We start from the raw sequence: 22,513 nt of genomic DNA on the forward strand, positions 1-22,513 counted from the left end.
CATATTCAATTATGCAAACAACAAACCATTGCACCTCATCAAATATACAAAACAAGAATAAACCATATTTGGAGAAAACGATACTTTTCAAAATAAAATCAAGTTATTGTTGTTATATTTATTTTATATGGTAGAACATTCAATTTAAGGAACAACGTCCAAAACGGCGTCTAAAACGGACTTACGGTTTGAAAGTTACACATTTTTACATTTTTCAAAGAAAACAATTATCGCTACAGCACGCGGCGCCAACCGGGTTCGCGGCGCGAAACGAGAAAAACTTACGCCTTCGCGGCGCCAACACATGGACGCGGCGCGACCTGAGCGTATCACAACTTCCTGGTTTTCTGCCCAACGGTTCGCGGCGCAAACAGTGGTTCGCGGCGCGACCTGGCGATTTTGCAGAATTACGGGTCTACATTCAGACTCTGCGATTTCACATCCTTTTCACCCAAAAACGATTCCATACATCGCATACAAGCATATAATCATCGAATTTCTCATCACACATCATTATACATCAAAACAACACATCAATAACCAACAATCTATACAAATTCATCAATTATCCCAATTCATAACATACCTAACAATATCAAATCCCAATATACCAAATCGAATCGAATCATACGTTAATCCATCTCATTACCCATAATCACATAATAGAAATTAACCGGAAGAGTCCCCCCTTACCTTAGCCAAGGATCTTGATTAGCCCTCTTCCTCTTCTGTTCCTCTTTCACGTATCAGCACTTCTATTCTTCTGTCCTCTTCCACATCTATTTTCCTTTCTCTTATTCTCCATGCCTTATTATTTTATAAAATAACCTTTTAATTAGAATAGGGCCTTTACTAACATAACACCCCCTCTTTACTAACACCACACTTGGCCCAATAGCTCATCTCATAATTCTTTCTAAATAATTCCACCAAAATACCGAATAATTCCAAATAATAATTTAATTTCCGATTAAATTAAAATTATAAAATATGGGGTGTTACAAACTCGTGTTGTACTTCAGATGCACTTGCAGGATTTGAACTGCTAACTTTCTCACCATAAAAGATCCAACGAATGTAACCTTTTAGAAAACCTCGACTGATTAAGTGTTCGTAAACATCCATACTAATATCAAAATTAATTTAAATGGAACTTTTTAGAAATGATGCTAATGTACCTTTGTCTTTGAATTACTGCCATAAAATTGTGTAGCAGTAAGATTATATGTTCAATCAAACAATTTTTTCGTATGTTTAGTCTTTGAGCTGTTAAGATTCTTAAAATAAAAAAATAAAAAAGAAGCAACTCCATGGCAGCTGGATGCACATACTTTGCATTTAGTTTAAGAAAAGATAAAGTTTCTGAAGTCTCAATTTTTGGCACCTTATGTAGAGTGATCAAAATGTATGATCAACTTATATTCTAATGAACACTTATTGAGATAACACCCACTTCTCTAGCTGGTACAAGAGCCTCTTGATGGCTGGGTCATAATCTTCAATTGCCTTGAAAAAAGAGCCATCTGCTATTTCACGAGCTGAGAAAGATAATTGAATAGGTAGTCCACATTCCATTCCGGACAAGTTGGTCTCAGGTATCTCTGAAAACGTAGGATATGCATCAAATCCTGCAAGCAGAAGATACAAAAGGCAGTTGGGGACCATTAGCACCATAACAAGATTGGTCATAGGAAAATGCAAAAGGATCATCAGTCTCAATGACGAAGAAAAGGAGTTGAACATCAACCGAGTTGTTCCCTGGTACCTTAAAAAAATTATTCCTGATATTGTTGGAGATGAATAAGGTTTCCGATTTTTTACATTATTCTCTCTCACTTCGGTTTCGACACACATATCCGAGTTGTATTTTAGACAATGTCAGATACGGTGTCTGGCTTTTATGTGTCTATACAATACAATACACCTTAAAGTTATAAAGGGAACCGAGAGTGACCTGGACCGGTTGATATTACAACAGAACTCTGCGAATCCATCACCCAGTCAATCCACAACACAAACCCATGACATACTCCAGTCTTAGTGAATTTAACCTGCAACATTTGTAACATTGAGTATTGCACATTTATTACAAAAGAGGACATAGACGATGAAACAGAGCTCGAAAGCTTCGAGGAATTAGAATCATATTACACGAAACTAAACGTGTCGACGGAGAACACAACATTGGAGATGAGAATAGGAACTATGGGAAACACAAAAAGAGTTCAGTTCAACTTAAACTATAAGATGGACCTATAGTTCATTTATAATAAAGAGTTCAGTTCAACTTAAACTATGGGAAACACAATAAGAGTTCAGTTCAACTTAAACTATAAGATGGGTTTTTCTTATAGAGAAAGGCACTGCTTCATTTAAGTCAAAATACTAAGGTATAATAAACCGGAGGCAAAGCAGCCTCAATGTGGTTCAGACTGTTCCTGAGATCAAGTTGTCTCCAAGAGACTTGGTGCAAGTGCAACTCAAACTAAGGTTATGTTGACAAATTCATAACCAATTTTCCTAAATCACAAGTGAAATTAGAAAGAAAAAAATTTCTTTCAGAATAATTAGCAGGGTAACACACATTGATCTCCCATCTTAAAGCAGAGTCTCTCTCACCTATTACTTGCTTCAATAGTACAAAAGGTTAACAGCGGAAAGAAAATCAACTGTCAACGCAAAGGAGCGTAATTATCCAGTATACTTGAGTTTATCAGGAAAGAATGGTTAATAACCATTGGTTATCATAGAGTCACTCGACAATGAAGATGGATGCATTTTAGAGAACAGCTATGTCTTATGTATCTAGGACGAATGGCTTTTTATGTTTTTACAACAAAAAATAGAAGTTTGAAGAAAGCACGACATTAGGAAAGGGATTATATATATAAAGAGGAGGTATACTGCCATATCAGACAGAGAATGAGCAGGATCATCCTACAAAGTAAACAAGATAAGCATATAATGAAATCACATAAACATAACACAATCAGCCTATCCATAACCGAATCTCCACTCTCTTTTTCATGCCTGATCTTTCATTCACTAGACTTGCTTATAACCTATAGCCAGACAGTAACAACCACCACAAGAAATATTTGCACCACAAATATAATCAGTAACAAAAGAAAACATCCAAGTAGCACAACATGCATCCATACATTCAACAAGTAACACATACCAATGTTATTAATCACAGTGGTTTGTTCAAATTCCAATAACCTACAGCATTGTTATAGCATCTATTCAACAACATTTTGTACTAAACCGTGTACCGTCTTTGTTTAGATTCCACTGTGCTATAGTTCTATACCACCAATATAGTTGCAATTTAGCAACATTGAAACAAATCACAAATTCAACCATAGATAACCACAACAATTTTAAGCCAAAAATGTAAACAAATTTCAAGTATACCAAACCAACTAAATATCAGAAATCCAGATCAAGTCGCTATAGACAATTCAATTCAAATTATAGACAATCACAATCTCATAATCAAGTTTTTAATAAAAAAACAACGAGTGGCCTGCAACTATTATCGCGGCCACTATTAAAAACGATGCTCAAAATCTGAAAGAAGTAGGGAAGAAAAAAGTGATGATGTTGACCTGTAAAGAAGTAGGTAAGTTATTAATTGTGGGTACTGCTGCTACAAAGTATTTTAGAAAAGCTTTATCCTTTGGAGGTAACTTATGGAGTGAGTTGTTATTTGTCCTGCTTTCTGTGAAACCTTGCTAGAAAAGATTATAAATGTACCTAAGTATCATAAGTAAAGTTCAGGTGGGGAAACTTGAACTCATATTGGGCAACCAGTACAGTGGCGTAACTTGTGAATGACAATAACAAAGTCAGAGTCATTGAGATAACATAATAAGCAAATCACATGATCAACAATAAAGAATATAATACAGTTAATTTAGTTTGTGCAAGTTCACAATAAACATTTCATATGTTCCCTCCTTTAACTTATCCGTGAAATATCAATAAATTTATAACTGTTTCTATTATAACTGTTAACTATCACACTGTAATAATTCAAATGCACACTAGCTTTTTTTACATGTTGGCAGCAAATTCTTATTAGCTAGAAGTTAATTCAAATTGATACTTCAAATGACTAAAGAAGCAGTGTGCAAACACAATTTTACATAGTAGCAACAAGCAATATAATCCTTGAAATAGAGCATCCACTTAAGGGATTGTATGCACAACATTGCAGTGATATGGTAGGTAGGTATTAATCAGAAGGATTCTACTAGAACAGTTCTCAATATATATCAAATTGAAATGTACAATAAACCTAATTACGAAAAAACTATTGATTTACTACTGTTTTGCCACTATTTTGATTTGAATTTCTAGGTCATAATTTGAAAATGCAAGATAAAGATATGAAACTTCAAATCAATTTTCTCATTCACGTACTGAATCTTGTACAAAATATAAAATCACCTGAACTTGAAGATATGAAACTCAGATCAGTTTTTGGTTGAAAAAGGAATCTCACAGTGATTGAACGAATTATGTGAACGATTGAGCATTTTCAATTTGAGGGAGAAGAACGATTCTCGATTTCGACGTGAAGAACGATTTCGATTTCGGGGTGAAGAACGATTTTCGATTTCAGCGTGAACAACGTTTTCAATTTAGGGTGAGGAACAGTTTTCAATTTCGGTGTTAAATTTTATTTTTAAACAAAGTTATATAAATAAAAGGAAAAAGAGTATAAATATATATAAATAAAAGGAAAAAGGTATTAAATAGAAAGATAAATTAGTAATAAGTAAAAATTGTTATGGTGAGAATAAATTAAAATAATTTTTTTATCTATAATAATTTTTTACAATATATAATTAATTTTTGTCAAAAATTATTATTTTTTTATAAAAATAAGGTTATACAAATAAAAGAGAAAAGAGTACAACTATAAATAAAAGGAAAAGTGTATTAAATATAAAGATATTTTAGTAGTAAATAAAAAATTTTATGGTGAGAGTAAATTAAAATAATTTTTTATATCTATAATAACTGTTTTACAATCTACAATTTATTTTTGTTAAAAATTATTTTGTGAGCAAAATTAATTTTTGTTTAAATAAAAAAAATTATTTTAATTTTTGTTATCATAAATAACTAAATTATTTTTAATGAAAATAGTAATATTTTTTTTAAATATAAAGTTAATTTTGATTACTTTAAGAGTAAAAATCAATTATAGGTTTTTTTGCTTAATAGAACAATAGTGATAGAGTAAAACTGTAGGTAAAGGTGGTCTTTAGTGACAAATATTAATGATAGAGTAAAACTGTAGGTAAAAGTGGTATTTATTGACAAATATTTAGCCATCACTACAAATGAGTGTCACAATATGGCATTTTTTTTGTAGTGTAAATTTTCACCCCATAAATTAAAGAAGTATTTGAATTGAGAATCTTTAAAATGTTTTTGAGGTATTGAGTTTGGGAAAATATATGGTTAAAGAACATAATTGAATGATGAAGAATTGGTTCTAATAAATTAATTCATATAGTTACTATTAATATAGTAAATTTTAATTTCTACTAAAAAATTATGGTTCTCTTCTTAAAAGTAAGTTGTAACACCCCGAATTTAATTAAATTGGTTAATTAAATTATTGAAGGATTTAAATATTTGATTTAGTCGAATTTGGATTGTCGGTGTTATTTAAGGGCAAATTTGGAATTATTAAATTGAAGTCGGAAAATAATATTAAAAATAATATTATTTATAAGTCGGAATTATTATATTGAAGGAATTATTATTATAAGTGATATTTTGGTTATTGAGTTATATCTCTTATTGGGCCTAAATTGATTTTGGAGGATATTAAATAAATAAGAGTTGTTAACCTCTAAGCCCAAATTGGATTTTACATTAGGGTTTTAGAGATTTGGAAAGAGGAGAGTTGTCATAATGAAGAAATAAGAATAGAAGAGAAAGAGGCAAGTTTTTGGAGGAGAAGAACAAGCTTAGAGTTTTCATCCATGGTGTCAAATTGAAGATGCAAATTAGAGACTCATTAAGTTGCTTCCATTGATAAGGTAAGGGTGGGGTTCTTTTCTTATAAGGGGATTATGAAACTTTGTATGTGGGGAAATTAGATGTATAGATTATTGCCTTATTTTGTATTAATTGTTGTTGTTCATAGAAATTTGAAATTGGGAAATAATGTTGAAATACTGTGCGTATTAAGAAAACGAAAAGAAATAATAAGTGAGGTTGACGGGGACACTGTGTGCCCATCGACGGTGTGTGTAGAAAAGGGGTGCCCATCGGCACACCCATTTAAGCCAACCATATTTTCCTATTTAGTTTCATGCACTTTCAGTATATTGGTTATATTGTTTTGTTTTCTGTTCCATACATGTGCCTGATAGTTGAATGTAATCTCATGGTTACTTAGAATATATGAATTATAATGGTAGCATGAAGTGGAGATGAAACCCCACATATGCTATGAAATTTGCGTTATTTTTAAGCTACTTTACTGTGTCCTGTTTGTTTCATATGGTCATGCTGTTAATTAAGAGTATATATAATGACATACTAGGAATGAAAACCCCACTTAAGCTATTCTATTTCATTTTATGTCTTATGTGATTTTATTGTCTTTATGTTTCATTAATGATATATGTATTAGAAATTGAAAATGCACCATTATAAATTGAGATATGATAGAGACGGGAATGAAAACAAAATGAAATGCAAAATAGTCCCCTTTGATCGAAATAGTCGAATTAAGCGGTCTAATTAGTTGTTCGGAATTTGATAAAAATTTACATGGTAGCTAAGTTTAATTAGTAGATTAAGGTGGTGGTGTTATTTTGTTGAAATTGTGATATTTTACGAATCGATCGAAATTGTGTTTGATTTAAATATTCTTTATAAATAAATTATAATAATTTAATAGAATTGTCAATAGAGTTGTTAGAGTTGACAATAAGAGTTGTCAATAGAGTTGTTAGAGTTGACAATAAGTTGCCAGAGTTGTTTTGGGTTATTAAGAGTCATACTTTTGTTTGTTTTGAGTAATTTTGACATGTTTAGAGTTGTCAGTGTATAGTGTCGGTGCTTTCTTTTTCATTGGAACTTTAACAATTCATATCTTTTGAACCGTAACTCCGTTTGAGTCTCCGTTCGAGGCGTTAGAAAGCTAACGCGATATTCTTTTTAATAAAAATGGTCTTGAGCAATAGAATGCTAGAAAATTGGAAATGGAGTAGAAATAGAAGTGAATTAAATTAATATAGTGTGATTATTAATTGGTTGATTAAATTAATAGTTGAATTAATTTCAATGTGTTTAATTGATTAGAATATAAATTGGAATTAGATTAACTAATTGGTTTGTCGGTAAATTACGATATTTTGAGAATTTATCCGTAATTGTGTTTTGATTGAATATGTATGTTGAGAAATATATATTATTATGTCAATGATGTTGTTTTGATATTGATTCTCTGTGGGTAGTTGGATAGCATTAATTTTAATGATTAATTGCTTGATTTTAAATGTGTATGTTCATATATAATTGGCAAAATGAGAATTAACATGAGATAGTATGGTTACTAGTGTTAATTGGATTTTGTAAATCGTAATTGATTAATTGACCTTTTATATGTGAATGATATGTATGTATTGTGAATGTTGTGTACAATTGGTGGATAATTCATCGAGTTGAATTATTGTGATATGCTAAATATTAAGATGGTAGAGATGATCTTAATTGCATATGTTTGATTAACATTGTACATACATTCATATCATGGATGCCTTGAAACAAAGGTGGTTTGCTTTGAAACATAAGCGAGGCTTAGATTCTAAAGTGAATCGGAAGCGGTAAACTATATGTTTACATTTGGTGGCTTTGATCTTGTCCGGATCTGAAGCGTGGCTAGATTCTATATGAATCGGAAGCGGTGGAACTTTGGGTCCACATCGGGTACCACATGCATAGAGTCACATGTCTTGCATTGAGTCACATTGAGGTTAAGTGATGTTTGAATATATGCATTTATGTGATTGTCATGTGTACATGAGATGTGATAATTGAAATTGGTGATGTTTTGATATATAATTGGTTAAACGTGTGAATATGTGATAATGATGGATTGTGTATATATTTGGGATAATAGTATTGAATCTTTTGAGTATTATACTATTGAATTTTGTGCTTACTTGAATATGTGAAATTTATTAGATGATACTATTTACATGATCATGACTTGTTGTGTGATGAAAAGTATGTGAGATTAATGAACTGTAGAAGTATGATGTGTATAGTAGCTATTGATACTTGTGATGTAATGATTTTATATGTCTGAATCCTAGCATGCAATTTATCATATGCCCACTTATATGATTTGATATCTCACCCTTTTCTCTTGTTTCGCCGTTGCCTTTATATTGGTAACGTGCAGGTATTCAAGTATGAAGATTTAGTCGTCGTTACTTGAATCAGTTGTCGCTCTGATACGTAGCACTCTGGGGGGAACGATTTATGTCATTTATGATGTTGTTGTTTAATTGTGTTATCTTGGTTGAACAAAATGATAAGTTAACTGAGGATATTTTATTGAATACATTCTTAAGCGATTCCGCTGTGTTTTAATAAAATTAGTTATTCTGTTTCAAAGGTGCTATGTATCCACGTTATGCGACGAGTTGATTTGTTTTGTTTTTATTATGTGACGCCTCATTTGTTTATTGAGAAATTTTTGAAAACTCTGATTTATATATATTGGTCGGGTAGAAATGGGGTGTTACAATAGTGGTATCAGAGCAGGTCGGTCCGTCCGGCCAAGTTGTCGAGTCAGTTGAGTTGTGTGACAGTTGAATGATGTCAGTGTTTTACTCCTTAGTACGCGACATGTGTGTGAAACACTGTCAGTACTTGTTTGCTTTGTTGTAGGGATTGGTTTGATTACAAGTGGGGGAGAAGTTTTACTTCTTGATGATGTTTCTGTTGTAAGAGATGGTTCGGTATATTGTCAACAAGCGACAATGCAAGTGTTGTTGAGAGTTTTGGATGTCACCCGGATTCGGAAATGACTTGAAGTTAAGAATTATTTTGGAAGCCAGAATTTAGAAAGTGGCGATGTTCAGCACGGTTGAGGACAATGAAGTTGTCGGTGCGTTTAACCTTTGCGTCTGATGCCGGTGTTTGACAAGTGTTAAAGTGATGAGGTTGCGGTAGACTTTATGTTAGATTCGCATAAGTGATTAACGGATGTAGTCGATGTGTGAAGTGTTGTGAATCGCGAACCCGAGTTAGAACTCGAGAATGCGCGTAGCTTGAGTTTCGGATATCTGATTTGAACTCCGTTTGAAGCGTCCGAAAGATAATGAGATGAAGTGTATTATAAGAATGATTTCCGCAACCGTAATAGGTTTGATTTTGACGTGATGATATTGGGATGAGGTGCAGTTTGTCGTCAAAGTTATTTGAGGAGTTTGGGAGATAAACATAAAAATTGTCGATGTTTGACGTCGATGTTTCCAATTCGGATAACGTCAGAGATTCGTATCTTTAGTTTTGAGTATCAATTGGATGTACCATTTGAACCTACGAAGAGGTGAAGTTGTATTCTACCTTATGGAAATGTGTAAGCCTGTTGAATAAGAATGGTTGTTACCGGAAATGTCTGAAGTGAAGTTAAGCAGAACTTATTGTTGATGATTAAAATGAGAGGACGAGGTGTTGGTATTAAAGATGTTTGACTATTGTGTGATGCTAAGTAATTGTGAATCAGATTTTGTATTATGTTGGGACATCGGTGTCTCATCGACAAGATCGATTGAGTAAGAAGTTGTAGGAATTGTGAAAACCCAAAGTGAATCATTGGATTACGTCGTGTTATTGGATTTAAGTGGAAATTCGGGAAAAAAAAACGCTATTATGATGTAACAACAATTTATACTCCACTAAGGTTGTCGAATACTAATTGGCAAATTGGGGAACTGATCACCCTCAATCTATTGTTAATGGTAGACGAAACTCGTGTTGGACGTTATAGATTTGTCTTGTTGTCTTAATAGTGTAGAAAGAGTATATATTTATCGTGAAGATAATCGCCCATCAGTTTGTGTAGCTTGGTAAGAGGGGTGGTTGAGTTAGAATTATATGAGATTAACAATCGGTGTGGTACGTTTTATGCAAGCAAGTGTCGCAAAGTGAAAGATTGGAAATATCAAGTAAACAACGATGTGAGGATGGGTATTGAAGAAGGTTTGAATTAGATCGAGAATTTGTGAACCGTATAAGTAGACGCAGTTTTATAGAGAATGGTGACTTAAAAGAGAATTATCAGAGTTGAGCAGCGGAAGCTTTAGGTGACACTGTTGTTGTAAGGCTTGAGGGAGTAAGAAACTATATGCCAGAAGTCGGTAAAGATGAGTTATCTTGATATTTGGATTGACGGACTGTTGGAATAAGTGTGATGCGCCAGAATACTGCATTGAGTAGTTGATTATTTCAAAACTGGTAAGAACTGTAATGTGTTAGTGTTCATGAGAATCGTTGTTGTGACGAAGAGGTAGTGATCGAAGTGTTACCATGCGCAATTTGGAGATTTGAGATTTGGATACGAGGTTTGTGTTTGGATGGTGTTGAGCGAATTTTCGAGGACGAAAATATTCTAAGTGGGGGAGAGTTGTAACACCCCGAATTTAATTAAATTGGTTAATTAAATTATTGAAGGATTTAAATATTTGATTTAGTCGAATTTGGATTGTCGGTGTTATTTAAGGGCAAATTTGGAATTATTAAATTGAAGTCGGAAAATAATATTAAGAATAATATTATTTATAAGTCGGAATTATTATATTGAAGGAATTATTATTATAAGTGATATTTTGGTTATTGAGTTATATCTCTTATTGGGCCTAAATTGATTTTGGAGGATATTAAATAAATAAGAGTTGTTAACCTCTAAGCCCAAATTGGATTTTACATTAGGGTTTTAGAGATTTGGAAAGAGGAGAGTTGTCATAATGAAGAAATAAGAATAGAAGAGAAAGAGGCAAGTTTTTGGAGGAGAAGAACAAGCTTAGAGTTTTCATCCATGGTGTCAAATTGAAGATGCAAATTAGAGACTCATTAAGTTGCTTCCATTGATAAGGTAAGGGTGGGGTTCTTTTCTTATAAGGGGATTATGAAACTTTGTATGTGGGGAAATTAGATGTATAGATTATTGCCTTATTTTGTATTAATTGTTGTTGTTCATAGAAATTTGAAATTGGGAAATAATGTTGAAATACTGTGCGTATTAAGAAAACGAAAAGAAATAATAAGTGAGGTTGACGGGGACACTGTGTGCCCATCGACGGTGTGTGTAGAAAAGGGGTGCCCATCGGCACACCCATTTAAGCCAACCATATTTTCCTATTTAGTTTCATGCACTTTCAGTATATTGGTTATATTGTTTTGTTTTCTGTTCCATACATGTGCCTGATAGTTGAATGTAATCTCATGGTTACTTAGAATATATGAATTATAATGGTAGCATGAAGTGGAGATGAAACCCCACATATGCTATGAAATTTGCGTTATTTTTAAGCTACTTTACTGTGTCCTGTTTGTTTCATATGGTCATGCCGTTAATTAAGAGTATATATAATGACATACTAGGAATGAAAACCCCACTTAAGCTATTCTATTTCATTTTATGTCTTATGTGATTTTATTGTCTTTATGTTTCATTAATGATATATGTATTAGAAATTGAAAATGTACCATTATAAATTGAGATATGATAGAGACGGGAATGAAAACAAAATGAAATGCAAAATAGTCCCCTTTGATCGAAATAGTCGAATTAAGCGGTCTAATTAGTTGTTCGGAATTTGATAAAAATTTACATGGTAGCTAAGTTTAATTAGTAGATTAAGGTGGTGGTGTTATTTTGTTGAAATTGTGATATTTTACGAATCGATCGAAATTGTGTTTGATTTAAATATTCTTTATAAATAAATTATAATAATTTAATAGAATTGTCAATAGAGTTGTTAGAGTTGACAATAAGAGTTGTCAATAGAGTTGTTAGAGTTGACAATAAGTTGCCAGAGTTGTTTTGGGTTATTAAGAGTCATACTTTTGTTTGTTTTGAGTAATTTTGACATGTTTAGAGTTGTCAGTGTATAGTGTCGGTGCTTTCTTTTTCATTGGAACTTTAACAATTCATATCTTTTGAACCGTAACTCCGTTTGAGTCTCCGTTCGAGGCGTTAGAAAGCTAACGCGATATTCTTTTTAATAAAAATGGTCTTGAGCAATAGAATGCTAGAAAATTGGAAATGGAGTAGAAATAGAAGTGAATTAAATTAATATAGTGTGATTATTAATTGGTTGATTAAATTAATAGTTGAATTAATTTCAATGTGTTTAATTGATTAGAATATAAATTGGAATTAGATTAACTAATTGGTTTGTCGGTAAATTACGATATTTTGAGAATTTATCCGTAATTGTGTTTTGATTGAATATGTATGTTGAGAAATATATATTATTATGTCAATGATGTTGTTTTGATATTGATTCTCTGTGGGTAGTTGGATAGCATTAATTTTAATGATTAATTGCTTGATTTTAAATGTGTATGTTCATATATAATTGGCAAAATGAGAATTAACATGAGATAGTATGGTTACTAGTGTTAATTGGATTTTGTAAATCGTAATTGATTAATTGACCTTTTATATGTGAATGATATGTATGTATTGTGAATGTTGTGTACAATTGGTGGATAATTCATCGAGTTGAATTATTGTGATATGCTAAATATTAAGATGGTAGAGATGATCTTAATTGCATATGTTTGATTAACATTGTACATACATTCATATCATGGATGCCTTGAAACAAAGGTGGTTTGCTTTGAAACATAAGCGAGGCTTAGATTCTAAAGTGAATCGGAAGCGGTAAACTATATGTTTACATTTGGTGGCTTTGATCTTGTCCGGATCTGAAGCGTGGCTAGATTCTATATGAATCGGAAGCGGTGGAACTTTGGGTCCACATCGGGTACCACATGCATAGAGTCACATGTCTTGCATTGAGTCACATTGAGGTTAAGTGATGTTTGAATATATGCATTTATGTGATTGTCATGTGTACATGAGATGTGATAATTGAAATTGGTGATGTTTTGATATATAATTGGTTAAACGTGTGAATATGTGATAATGATGGATTGTGTATATATTTGGGATAATAGTATTGAATCTTTTGAGTATTATACTATTGAATTTTGTGCTTACTTGAATATGTGAAATTTATTAGATGATACTATTTACATGATCATGACTTGTTGTGTGATGAAAAGTATGTGAGATTAATGAACTGTAGAAGTATGATGTGTATAGTAGCTATTGATACTTGTGATGTAATGATTTTATATGTCTGAATCCTAGCATGCAATTTATCATATGCCCACTTATATGATTTGATATCTCACCCTTTTCTCTTGTTTCGCCGTTGCCTTTATATTGGTAACGTGCAGGTATTCAAGTATGAAGATTTAGTCGTCGTTACTTGAATCGGTTGTCGCTCTGATACGTAGCACTCTGGGGGGAACGATTTATGTCATTTATGATGTTGTTGTTTAATTGTGTTATCTTGGTTGAACAAAATGATAAGTTAACTGAGGATATTTTATTGAATACATTCTTAAGCGATTCCGCTGTGTTTTAATAAAATAAGTTATTCTGTTTCAAAGGTGCTATGTATCCGCGTTATGCGACGAGTTGATTTGTTTTGTTTTTATTATGTGACGCCTCATTTGTTTATTGAGAAATTTTTGAAAACTCTGATTTATATATATTGGTCGGGTAGAAATGGGGTGTTACAATAGTGGTATCAGAGCAGGTCGGTCCGTCCGGCCAAGTTGTCGAGTCAGTTGAGTTGTGTGACAGTTGAATGATGTCAGTGTTTTACTCCTTAGTACGCGACATGTGTGTGAAACACTGTCAGTACTTGTTTGCTTTGTTGTAGGGATTGGTTTGATTACAAGTGGGGGAGAAGTTTTACTTCTTGATGATGTTTCTGTTGTAAGAGATGGTTCGGTATATTGTCAACAAGCGACAATGCAAGTGTTGTTGAGAGTTTTGGATGTCACCCGGATTCGGAAATGACTTGAAGTTAAGAATTATTTTGGAAGCCAGAATTTAGAAAGTGGCGATGTTCAGCACGGTTGAGGACAATGAAGTTGTCGGTGCGTTTAACCTTTGCGTCTGATGCCGGTGTTTGACAAGTGTTAAAGTGATGAGGTTGCGGTAGACTTTATGTTAGATTCGCATAAGTGATTAACGGATGTAGTCGATGTGTGAAGTGTTGTGAATCGCGAACCCGAGTTAGAACTCGAGAATGCGCGTAGCTTGAGTTTCGGATATCTGATTTGAACTCCGTTTGAAGCGTCCGAAAGATAATGAGATGAAGTGTATTATAAGAATGATTTCCGCAACCGTAATAGGTTTGATTTTGACGTGATGATATTGGGATGAGGTGCAGTTTGTCGTCAAAGTTATTTGAGGAGTTTGGGAGATAAACATAAAAATTGTCGATGTTTGACGTCGATGTTTCCAATTCGGATAACGTCAGAGATTCGTATCTTTAGTTTTGAGTATCAATTGGATGTACCATTTGAACCTACGAAGAGGTGAAGTTGTATTCTACCTTATGGAAATGTGTAAGCCTGTTGAATAAGAATGGTTGTTACCGGAAATGTCTGAAGTGAAGTTAAGCAGAACTTATTGTTGATGATTAAAATGAGAGGACGAGGTGTTGGTATTAAAGATGTTTGACTATTGTGTGATGCTAAGTAATTGTGAATCAGATTTTGTATTATGTTGGGACATCGGTGTCTCATCGACAAGATCGATTGAGTAAGAAGTTGTAGGAATTGTGAAAACCCAAAGTGAATCATTGGATTACGTCGTGTTATTGGATTTAAGTGGAAATTCGGGGAAAAAAAACGCTATTATGATGTAACAACAATTTATACTCCACTAAGGTTGTCGAATACTAATTGGCAAATTGGGGAACTGATCACCCTCAATCTATTGTTAATGGTAGACGAAACTCGTGTTGGACGTTATAGATTTGTCTTGTTGTCTTAATAGTGTAGAAAGAGTCTATATTTATCGTGAAGATAATCGCCCATCAGTTTGTGTAGCTTGGTAAGAGGGGTGGTTGAGTTAGAATTATATGAGATTAACAATCGGTGTGGTACGTTTTATGCAAGCAAGTGTCGCAAAGTGAAAGATTGGAAATATCAAGTAAACAACGATGTGAGGATGGGTATTGAAGAAGGTTTGAATTAGATCGAGAATTTGTGAACCGTATAAGTAGACGCAGTTTTATAGAGAATGGTGACTTAAAAGAGAATTATCAGAGTTGAGCAGCGGAAGCTTTAGGTGACACTGTTGTTGTAAGGCTTGAGGGAGTAAGAAACTATATGCCAGAAGTCGGTAAAGATGAGTTATCTTGATATTTGGATTGACGGACTGTTGGAATAAGTGTGATGCGCCAGAATACTGCATTGAGTAGTTGATTATTTCAAAACTGGTAAGAACTGTAATGTGTTAGTGTTCATGAGAATCGTTGTTGTGACGAAGAGGTAGTGATCGAAGTGTTACCATGCGCAATTTGGAGATTTGAGATTTGGATACGAGGTTTGTGTTTGGATGGTGTTGAGCGAATTTTCGAGGACGAAAATATTCTAAGTGGGGGAGAGTTGTAACACCCCGAATTTAATTAAATTGGTTAATTAAATTATTGAAGGATTTAAATATTTGATTTAGTCGAATTTGGATTGTCGGTGTTATTTAAGGGCAAATTTGGAATTATTAAATTGAAGTCGGAAAATAATATTAAGAATAATATTATTTATAAGTCGGAATTATTATATTGAAGGAATTATTATTATAAGTGATATTTTGGTTATTGAGTTATATCTCTTATTGGGCCTAAATTGATTTTGGAGGATATTAAATAAATAAGAGTTGTTAACCTCTAAGCCCAAATTGGATTTTACATTAGGGTTTTAGAGATTTGGAAAGAGGAGAGTTGTCATAATGAAGAAATAAGAATAGAAGAGAAAGAGGCAAGTTTTTGGAGGAGAAGAACAAGCTTAGAGTTTTCATCCATGGTGTCAAATTGAAGATGCAAATTAGAGACTCATTAAGTTGCTTCCATTGATAAGGTAAGGGTGGGGTTCTTTTCTTATAAGGGGATTATGAAACTTTGTATGTGGGGAAATTAGATGTATAGATTATTGCCTTATTTTGTATTAATTGTTGTTGTTCATAGAAATTTGAAATTGGGAAATAATGTTGAAATACTGTGCGTATTAAGAAAACGAAAAGAAATAATAAGTGAGGTTGACGGGGACACTGTGTGCCCATCGACGGTGTGTGTAGAAAAGGGGTGCCCATCGGCACACCCATTTAAGCCAACCATATTTTCCTATTTAGTTTCATGCACTTTCAGTATATTGGTTATATTGTTTTGTTTTCTGTTCCATACATGTGCCTGATAGTTGAATGTAATCTCATGGTTACTTAGAATATATGAATTATAATGGTAGCATGAAGTGGAGATGAAACCCCACATATGCTATGAAATTTGCGTTATTTTTAAGCTACTTTACTGTGTCCTGTTTGTTTCATATGGTCATGCTGTTAATTAAGAGTATATATAATGACATACTAGGAATGAAAACCCCACTTAAGCTATTCTATTTCATTTTATGTCTTATGTGATTTTATTGTCTTTATGTTTCATTAATGATATATGTATTAGAAATTGAAAATGCACCATTATAAATTGAGATATGATAGAGACGGGAATGAAAACAAAATGAAATGCAAAATAGTCCCCTTTGATCGAAATAGTCGAATTAAGCGGTCTAATTAGTTGTTCGGAATTTGATAAAAATTTACATGGTAGCTAAGTTTAATTAGTAGATTAAGGTGGTGGTGTTATTTTGTTGAAATTGTGATATTTTACGAATCGATCGAAATTGTGTTTGATTTAAATATTCTTTATAAATAAATTATAATAATTTAATAGAATTGTCAATAGAGTTGTTAGAGTTGACAATAAGAGTTGTCAATAGAGTTGTTAGAGTTGACAATAAGTTGCCAGAGTTGTTTTGGGTTATTAAGAGTCATACTTTTGTTTGTTTTGAGTAATTTTGACATGTTTAGAGTTGTCAGTGTATAGTGTCGGTGCTTTCTTTTTCATTGGAACTTTAACAATTCATATCTTTTGAACCGTAACTCCGTTTGAGTCTCCGTTCGAGGCGTTAGAAAGCTAACGCGATATTCTTTTTAATAAAAATGGTCTTGAGCAATAGAATGCTAGAAAATTGGAAATGGAGTAGAAATAGAAGTGAATTAAATTAATATAGTGTGATTATTAATTGGTTGATTAAATTAATAGTTGAATTAATTTCAATGTGTTTAATTGATTAGAATATAAATTGGAATTAGATTAACTAATTGGTTTGTCGGTAAATTACGATATTTTGAGAATTTATCCGTAATTGTGTTTTGATTGAATATGTATGTTGAGAAATATATATTATTATGTCAATGATGTTGTTTTGATATTGATTCTCTGTGGGTAGTTGGATAGCATTAATTTTAATGATTAATTGCTTGATTTTAAATGTGTATGTTCATATATAATTGGCAAAATGAGAATTAACATGAGATAGTATGGTTACTAGTGTTAATTGGATTTTGTAAATCGTAATTGATTAATTGACCTTTTATATGTGAATGATATGTATGTATTGTGAATGTTGTGTACAATTGGTGGATAATTCATCGAGTTGAATTATTGTGATATGCTAAATATTAAGATGGTAGAGATGATCTTAATTGCATATGTTTGATTAACATTGTACATACATTCATATCATGGATGCCTTGAAACAAAGGTGGTTTGCTTTGAAACATAAGCGAGGCTTAGATTCTAAAGTGAATCGGAAGCGGTAAACTATATGTTTACATTTGGTGGCTTTGATCTTGTCCGGATCTGAAGCGTGGCTAGATTCTATATGAATCGGAAGCGGTGGAACTTTGGGTCCACATCGGGTACCACATGCATAGAGTCACATGTCTTGCATTGAGTCACATTGAGGTTAAGTGATGTTTGAATATATGCATTTATGTGATTGTCATGTGTACATGAGATGTGATAATTGAAATTGGTGATGTTTTGATATATAATTGGTTAAACGTGTGAATATGTGATAATGATGGATTGTGTATATATTTGGGATAATAGTATTGAATCTTTTGAGTATTATACTATTGAATTTTGTGCTTACTTGAATATGTGAAATTTATTAGATGATACTATTTACATGATCATGACTTGTTGTGTGATGAAAAGTATGTGAGATTAATGAACTGTAGAAGTATGATGTGTATAGTAGCTATTGATACTTGTGATGTAATGATTTTATATGTCTGAATCCTAGCATGCAATTTATCATATGCCCACTTATATGATTTGATATCTCACCCTTTTCTCTTATTTCGCCGTTGCCTTTATATTGGTAACGTGCAGGTATTCAAGTATGAAGATTTAGTTGTCGTTACTTGAATCGGTTGTCGCTCTGATACGTAGCACTCTGGGGGGAACGATTTATGTCATTTATGATGTTGTTGTTTAATTGTGTTATCTTGGTTGAACAAAATGATAAGTTAACTGAGGATATTTTATTGAATACATTCTTAAGCGATTCCGCTGTGTTTTAATAAAATAAGTTATTCTGTTTCAAAGGTGCTATGTATCCGCGTTATGCGACGAGTTGATTTGTTTTGTTTTTATTATGTGACGCCTCATTTGTTTATTGAGAAATTTTTGAAAACTCTGATTTATATATATTGGTCGGGTAGAAATGGGGTGTTACATAAGTTACTAAATTGATTTATGAAGAAATATTAATGATTCTTGATTATTATAATTTTGGCTAAATTACAGTTTTGGTCCCTTATTTTGGTGTTTTCACGATTTTAGTCCCTCTATTTTGTTTTTAAACATGTTTGGTCTCTCATCCCTATTTTGGCTTAAAAAACCACTTATGTGTCACATTTTAAAATAGGTAGTTCATCCTCAAGTGGGGATGGGGGATCAAAAGTGAGGATGAGGGACTAAAACGTATTTTAAAATGTGACACATAAGTGCTTTTTAGAGCCAAAGTGAGTATGAGGGACCAAAAGTGTTTAAAAACAAAATAGGAGGACTAAAATTATGAAAACACAAAAATAGGAGACCAAAATTGTAATTTAGCCTATAATTTTTTAAACTACATAAGATGAATGCTAAAATTGTATTTCTCAATAGAAATATTAGTGAAATAATATAGTGCAGCTGTGAGAAACTTTTGTCAATAGAAAAATTTTATTTATGAATTAATAAATCTATCTCTTTAACAATACCATATAGTCTCGTAAATTAATTGTCTCATTTAATTTTAAGATGAATATTATGATGTTAATTGTCTTACTTAATATTATAAAATGAATATTCTAAAGTCTATTGTCTCATGAGATTAATAAGAAGGAAAATTATGGATATTATAAAGTTAGTAGACTAAGTTTATATTTCTTATAACCCACCAATTTTATTGTATTAAGTGAATAATAAATATTATAATTTTTTAATGTAAAAATCATAAATCTTTGTAAAAATTTAGCACTGAATATCTTGGAAACACTTTTTTAAAATTAAATTATTATGACATTTAGAGATTATTCTCAAGTTAGCCTGCGTTTATTACAACAGAGTTCCATCAATAAGATTAAAAATGAATTTGACATGAAATAAAATAAACTTTGAGATATTTCAATTATTAAGGGACACTATTAGATCTCAAATATCCTAAAAAAAACTGATGATTTGAAAAAATTGAATATTTTCCTACATTTTAATTGTGTGAATTTTACATATAATTTTGTTTATATGTATATGAAAAAATGTACATAAAGTTATTAAACATATATTTGAACAATTCAAAATTGAAAGAAAAAAAAAACATCTATAAAAATTGTTATAGAGAACAAAAGAGTTAGTGCTCATAAATTATAAATTTGATAATAAATAAGTAGATTATTAATATGCTCGACTCCAGTATATATTTTAGATATCAAATAAGCATCATAATACGAAAAAAAATGAAGTACTCATGTCATCCAATTGCAATTGAGTATTAGTTTTGAAAGATCACACAAATTATATTGTGTTGTAAGAAAATTATATAGTGTTAGTGCAATAATATATTTTAAAAAGTTGATTGACTTATATATTATTATTATTATTATTATTATTATTATTATTATTTTATATATATATATATATATATATATATATATATATATATATATATATTAAATTTATGATAAAAACTCACTGATTACAGAGTTAACATATAAATTCCTTGATATGATAATGATTAATGTCACTAAAAATGTTTTAGATCAGTAAGAGTTACTGTTTCTTTATAATAAGAAAGCAAAAAAAAAACAACATTTTGAAAAGAAAAAGAAAATAACATTTTCTTGATAATTAATTGTGCAAAAACTAAAATAAAAAATAACAAAAAAGAAAATCGTGCAAAACAATACAATAATCAACAAACAAAAAATAAGTCTGTCACTTCCCCTCACTCCTTTTTCTTTTACTTTTACTTACAGTCTAATTTCTTTTTGTCACTCCATTTTATAAAAGACAAACAATAGCATTCATGAAAACAAAAATAAAAAAAGATAAAAATAATAAAATTGCTGTATTGATAAGAGTAAAAATGAAATACAAATATAAAGATGAAATACAATTTGTTTTTTATATATAAAACGGAAATATATACTGTTATACCTCATGTGCAATGTGCAGTGAGAAAATGATAAGTAATCGACATGGAAGTATTGTAGCTACATTGAAAATAATAATAGAGAATATATTCCACCTCCACCCACAAGAAGCAAACGAAAGAGATACGTACTTGATACTTTTCCTTATTAATCATATTTCGAGTAGTCTCTCATTGAAATGATATTTCGAAAGAAAAAAAAAATCTCTAAAATGTCTGTATGCAAGTTCGTTGGTTGCAAGTGATGACATGCAACATAAAAAAACTGTTACAAATTCACATTAGTACGAAAACCTCTCTTCTTTTGTATATAAACTCTTGCATTCTCTCTTATGTTTATTAACTTGTAAATCAAGTAATCTCAAAATTTATTTACAAGGCGTTGCTGTTTGGTATTAAAACCATTGGAAAAAGTCAAAACAATACTTCAATTTGACACGGTTTGAAAAACATTTTCATAAACTAAGACAACGGTTTTTTAAGATTTTACAACAATTTTTTTTTCTATTTTTTGTAGAATAAAAATGTTATAGTATGTTGAGTGAAGTATATTAGACTCAGAACTAATTTCTAGAACTAATTTCTATGATTGGTACAAGTTACCTTTAATTTGCTTCAACTCTTTATAGAGTTTTCGTTGTAAGGGTTGCACCCCTAGTGCGATATCTTATATCATTGCTTATTGAAAAAAAAAAATATTAGACTCAGAAAAATAGAACTTTGAATAATATCTAATATCTTAAAAAAAAGATATAAAATAAAAATTCATAAAATAAAAACCTAAAATACAAATAATTAAATTTAAAAATAGTAAAGTTTACTTTTGACAAAAAAACAATTATGACTGAAAATTTAATACATGACTTATTATAATGATGTCATATCACCTCAGATATTATATCTCATATTTTATTTTAAAAAATGATCAAGAAAATATCTTGGCATTATTCTTCTTTAATTATAGTTAGAGACTTAAGAGCTCGTTTGACCCAACTTTTTTAAGTCTTAAAAATTACTTTAAAGTTAAAATTAAAAATCAGAGCTTTTAAAATAAAGATAAAGTTGTTTGGTTATGATTATCTTTTAAATTTTAAAATTATTTTTAATTTAAAAGTTGTTTCGTAAAATTTATATATATATATATATATATATATATATATATATATATATATATATATATATATATAATTTAGTGTATAGTATAAGAAATTAATAATATTATTATTGAAAATCATTATATAATAAAATAAGATATAATATCCAAAACGAATAAAAAGTTGGATAATACTAATATTTATATAAAAATGATTATGTAAACAGAAGAAGAGAAAAAAGAATAAATAAAATATAACTCTAGATGTTATGAACCGTAGAAAAATTGAAAAACTTACGTCGATTACACTATTAGTGCCATTTTTTTTTAAAGAAAAGTGCTTTCATTGATATTCGAACCGCAACCAAATGTTTTAAGCTCCGAAAAAATTGGTTTCAACCTCTTTTTTACAAGCTCCTTTTATTCAATTTTTTGTCTTAAAAAAAGCTACTTTTTTTATAAAAACTTTATAAGAAATGTGTTTAGTCCTCCATCTCTTTATAAGAAATGTATTTT

At 31.0% G+C, this 22,513-nt stretch overlaps 1 protein-coding gene across 7 annotated transcripts; it reads right to left on the bottom strand.

The window, feature by feature from the left end:
* Positions 1-1,003: 1,003 nt before the first annotated feature.
* LOC131612984 (uncharacterized) lies at positions 1,004-4,685 on the bottom strand. Of its 7 annotated transcripts, XR_009287529.1 has the most exons (5): positions 4,456-4,685; positions 3,612-3,759; positions 1,955-2,051; positions 1,179-1,628; positions 1,004-1,082 (listed from the first exon to the last, which is right to left on the bottom strand). XR_009287529.1 is itself a non-coding variant. In XM_058884716.1 (2 exons), the coding sequence occupies exons 1-2, from the start codon at positions 2,100-2,102 to the stop codon at positions 1,435-1,437; spliced, it is 342 nt and encodes a 113-aa protein (XP_058740699.1). In that variant the 5' UTR covers positions 2,103-2,894; the 3' UTR covers positions 1,012-1,434. The 7 variants fall into 7 exon arrangements, 1 of the variants encoding a protein (XP_058740699.1); XR_009287533.1 differs by having other exon boundaries at positions 1,012-1,628; positions 4,511-4,685; XR_009287527.1 differs by having other exon boundaries at positions 1,012-1,628.
* Positions 4,686-22,513: the final 17,828 nt, after the last annotated feature.

The sequence above is a fragment of the Vicia villosa genome, linkage group LG1 (genome assembly GCF_029867415.1).
Source record: "Vicia villosa cultivar HV-30 ecotype Madison, WI linkage group LG1, Vvil1.0, whole genome shotgun sequence".
Classification (NCBI taxonomy): Eukaryota; Viridiplantae; Streptophyta; class Magnoliopsida; order Fabales; family Fabaceae; genus Vicia; species Vicia villosa.

Coding starts and splice junctions, on each gene's coding strand:
- LOC131612984 (XM_058884716.1), bottom strand. CDS start 2,102: ATGTCCTCTTTTGTAATAAATGTGCAATACTCAATGTTACAAATGTTG. Junction 1,629..1,954: donor TGTAATATCAACCGGTCCAG/GTCACTCTCGGT, acceptor TTCTGCTTGCAG/GATTTGATGCATATCCTACG.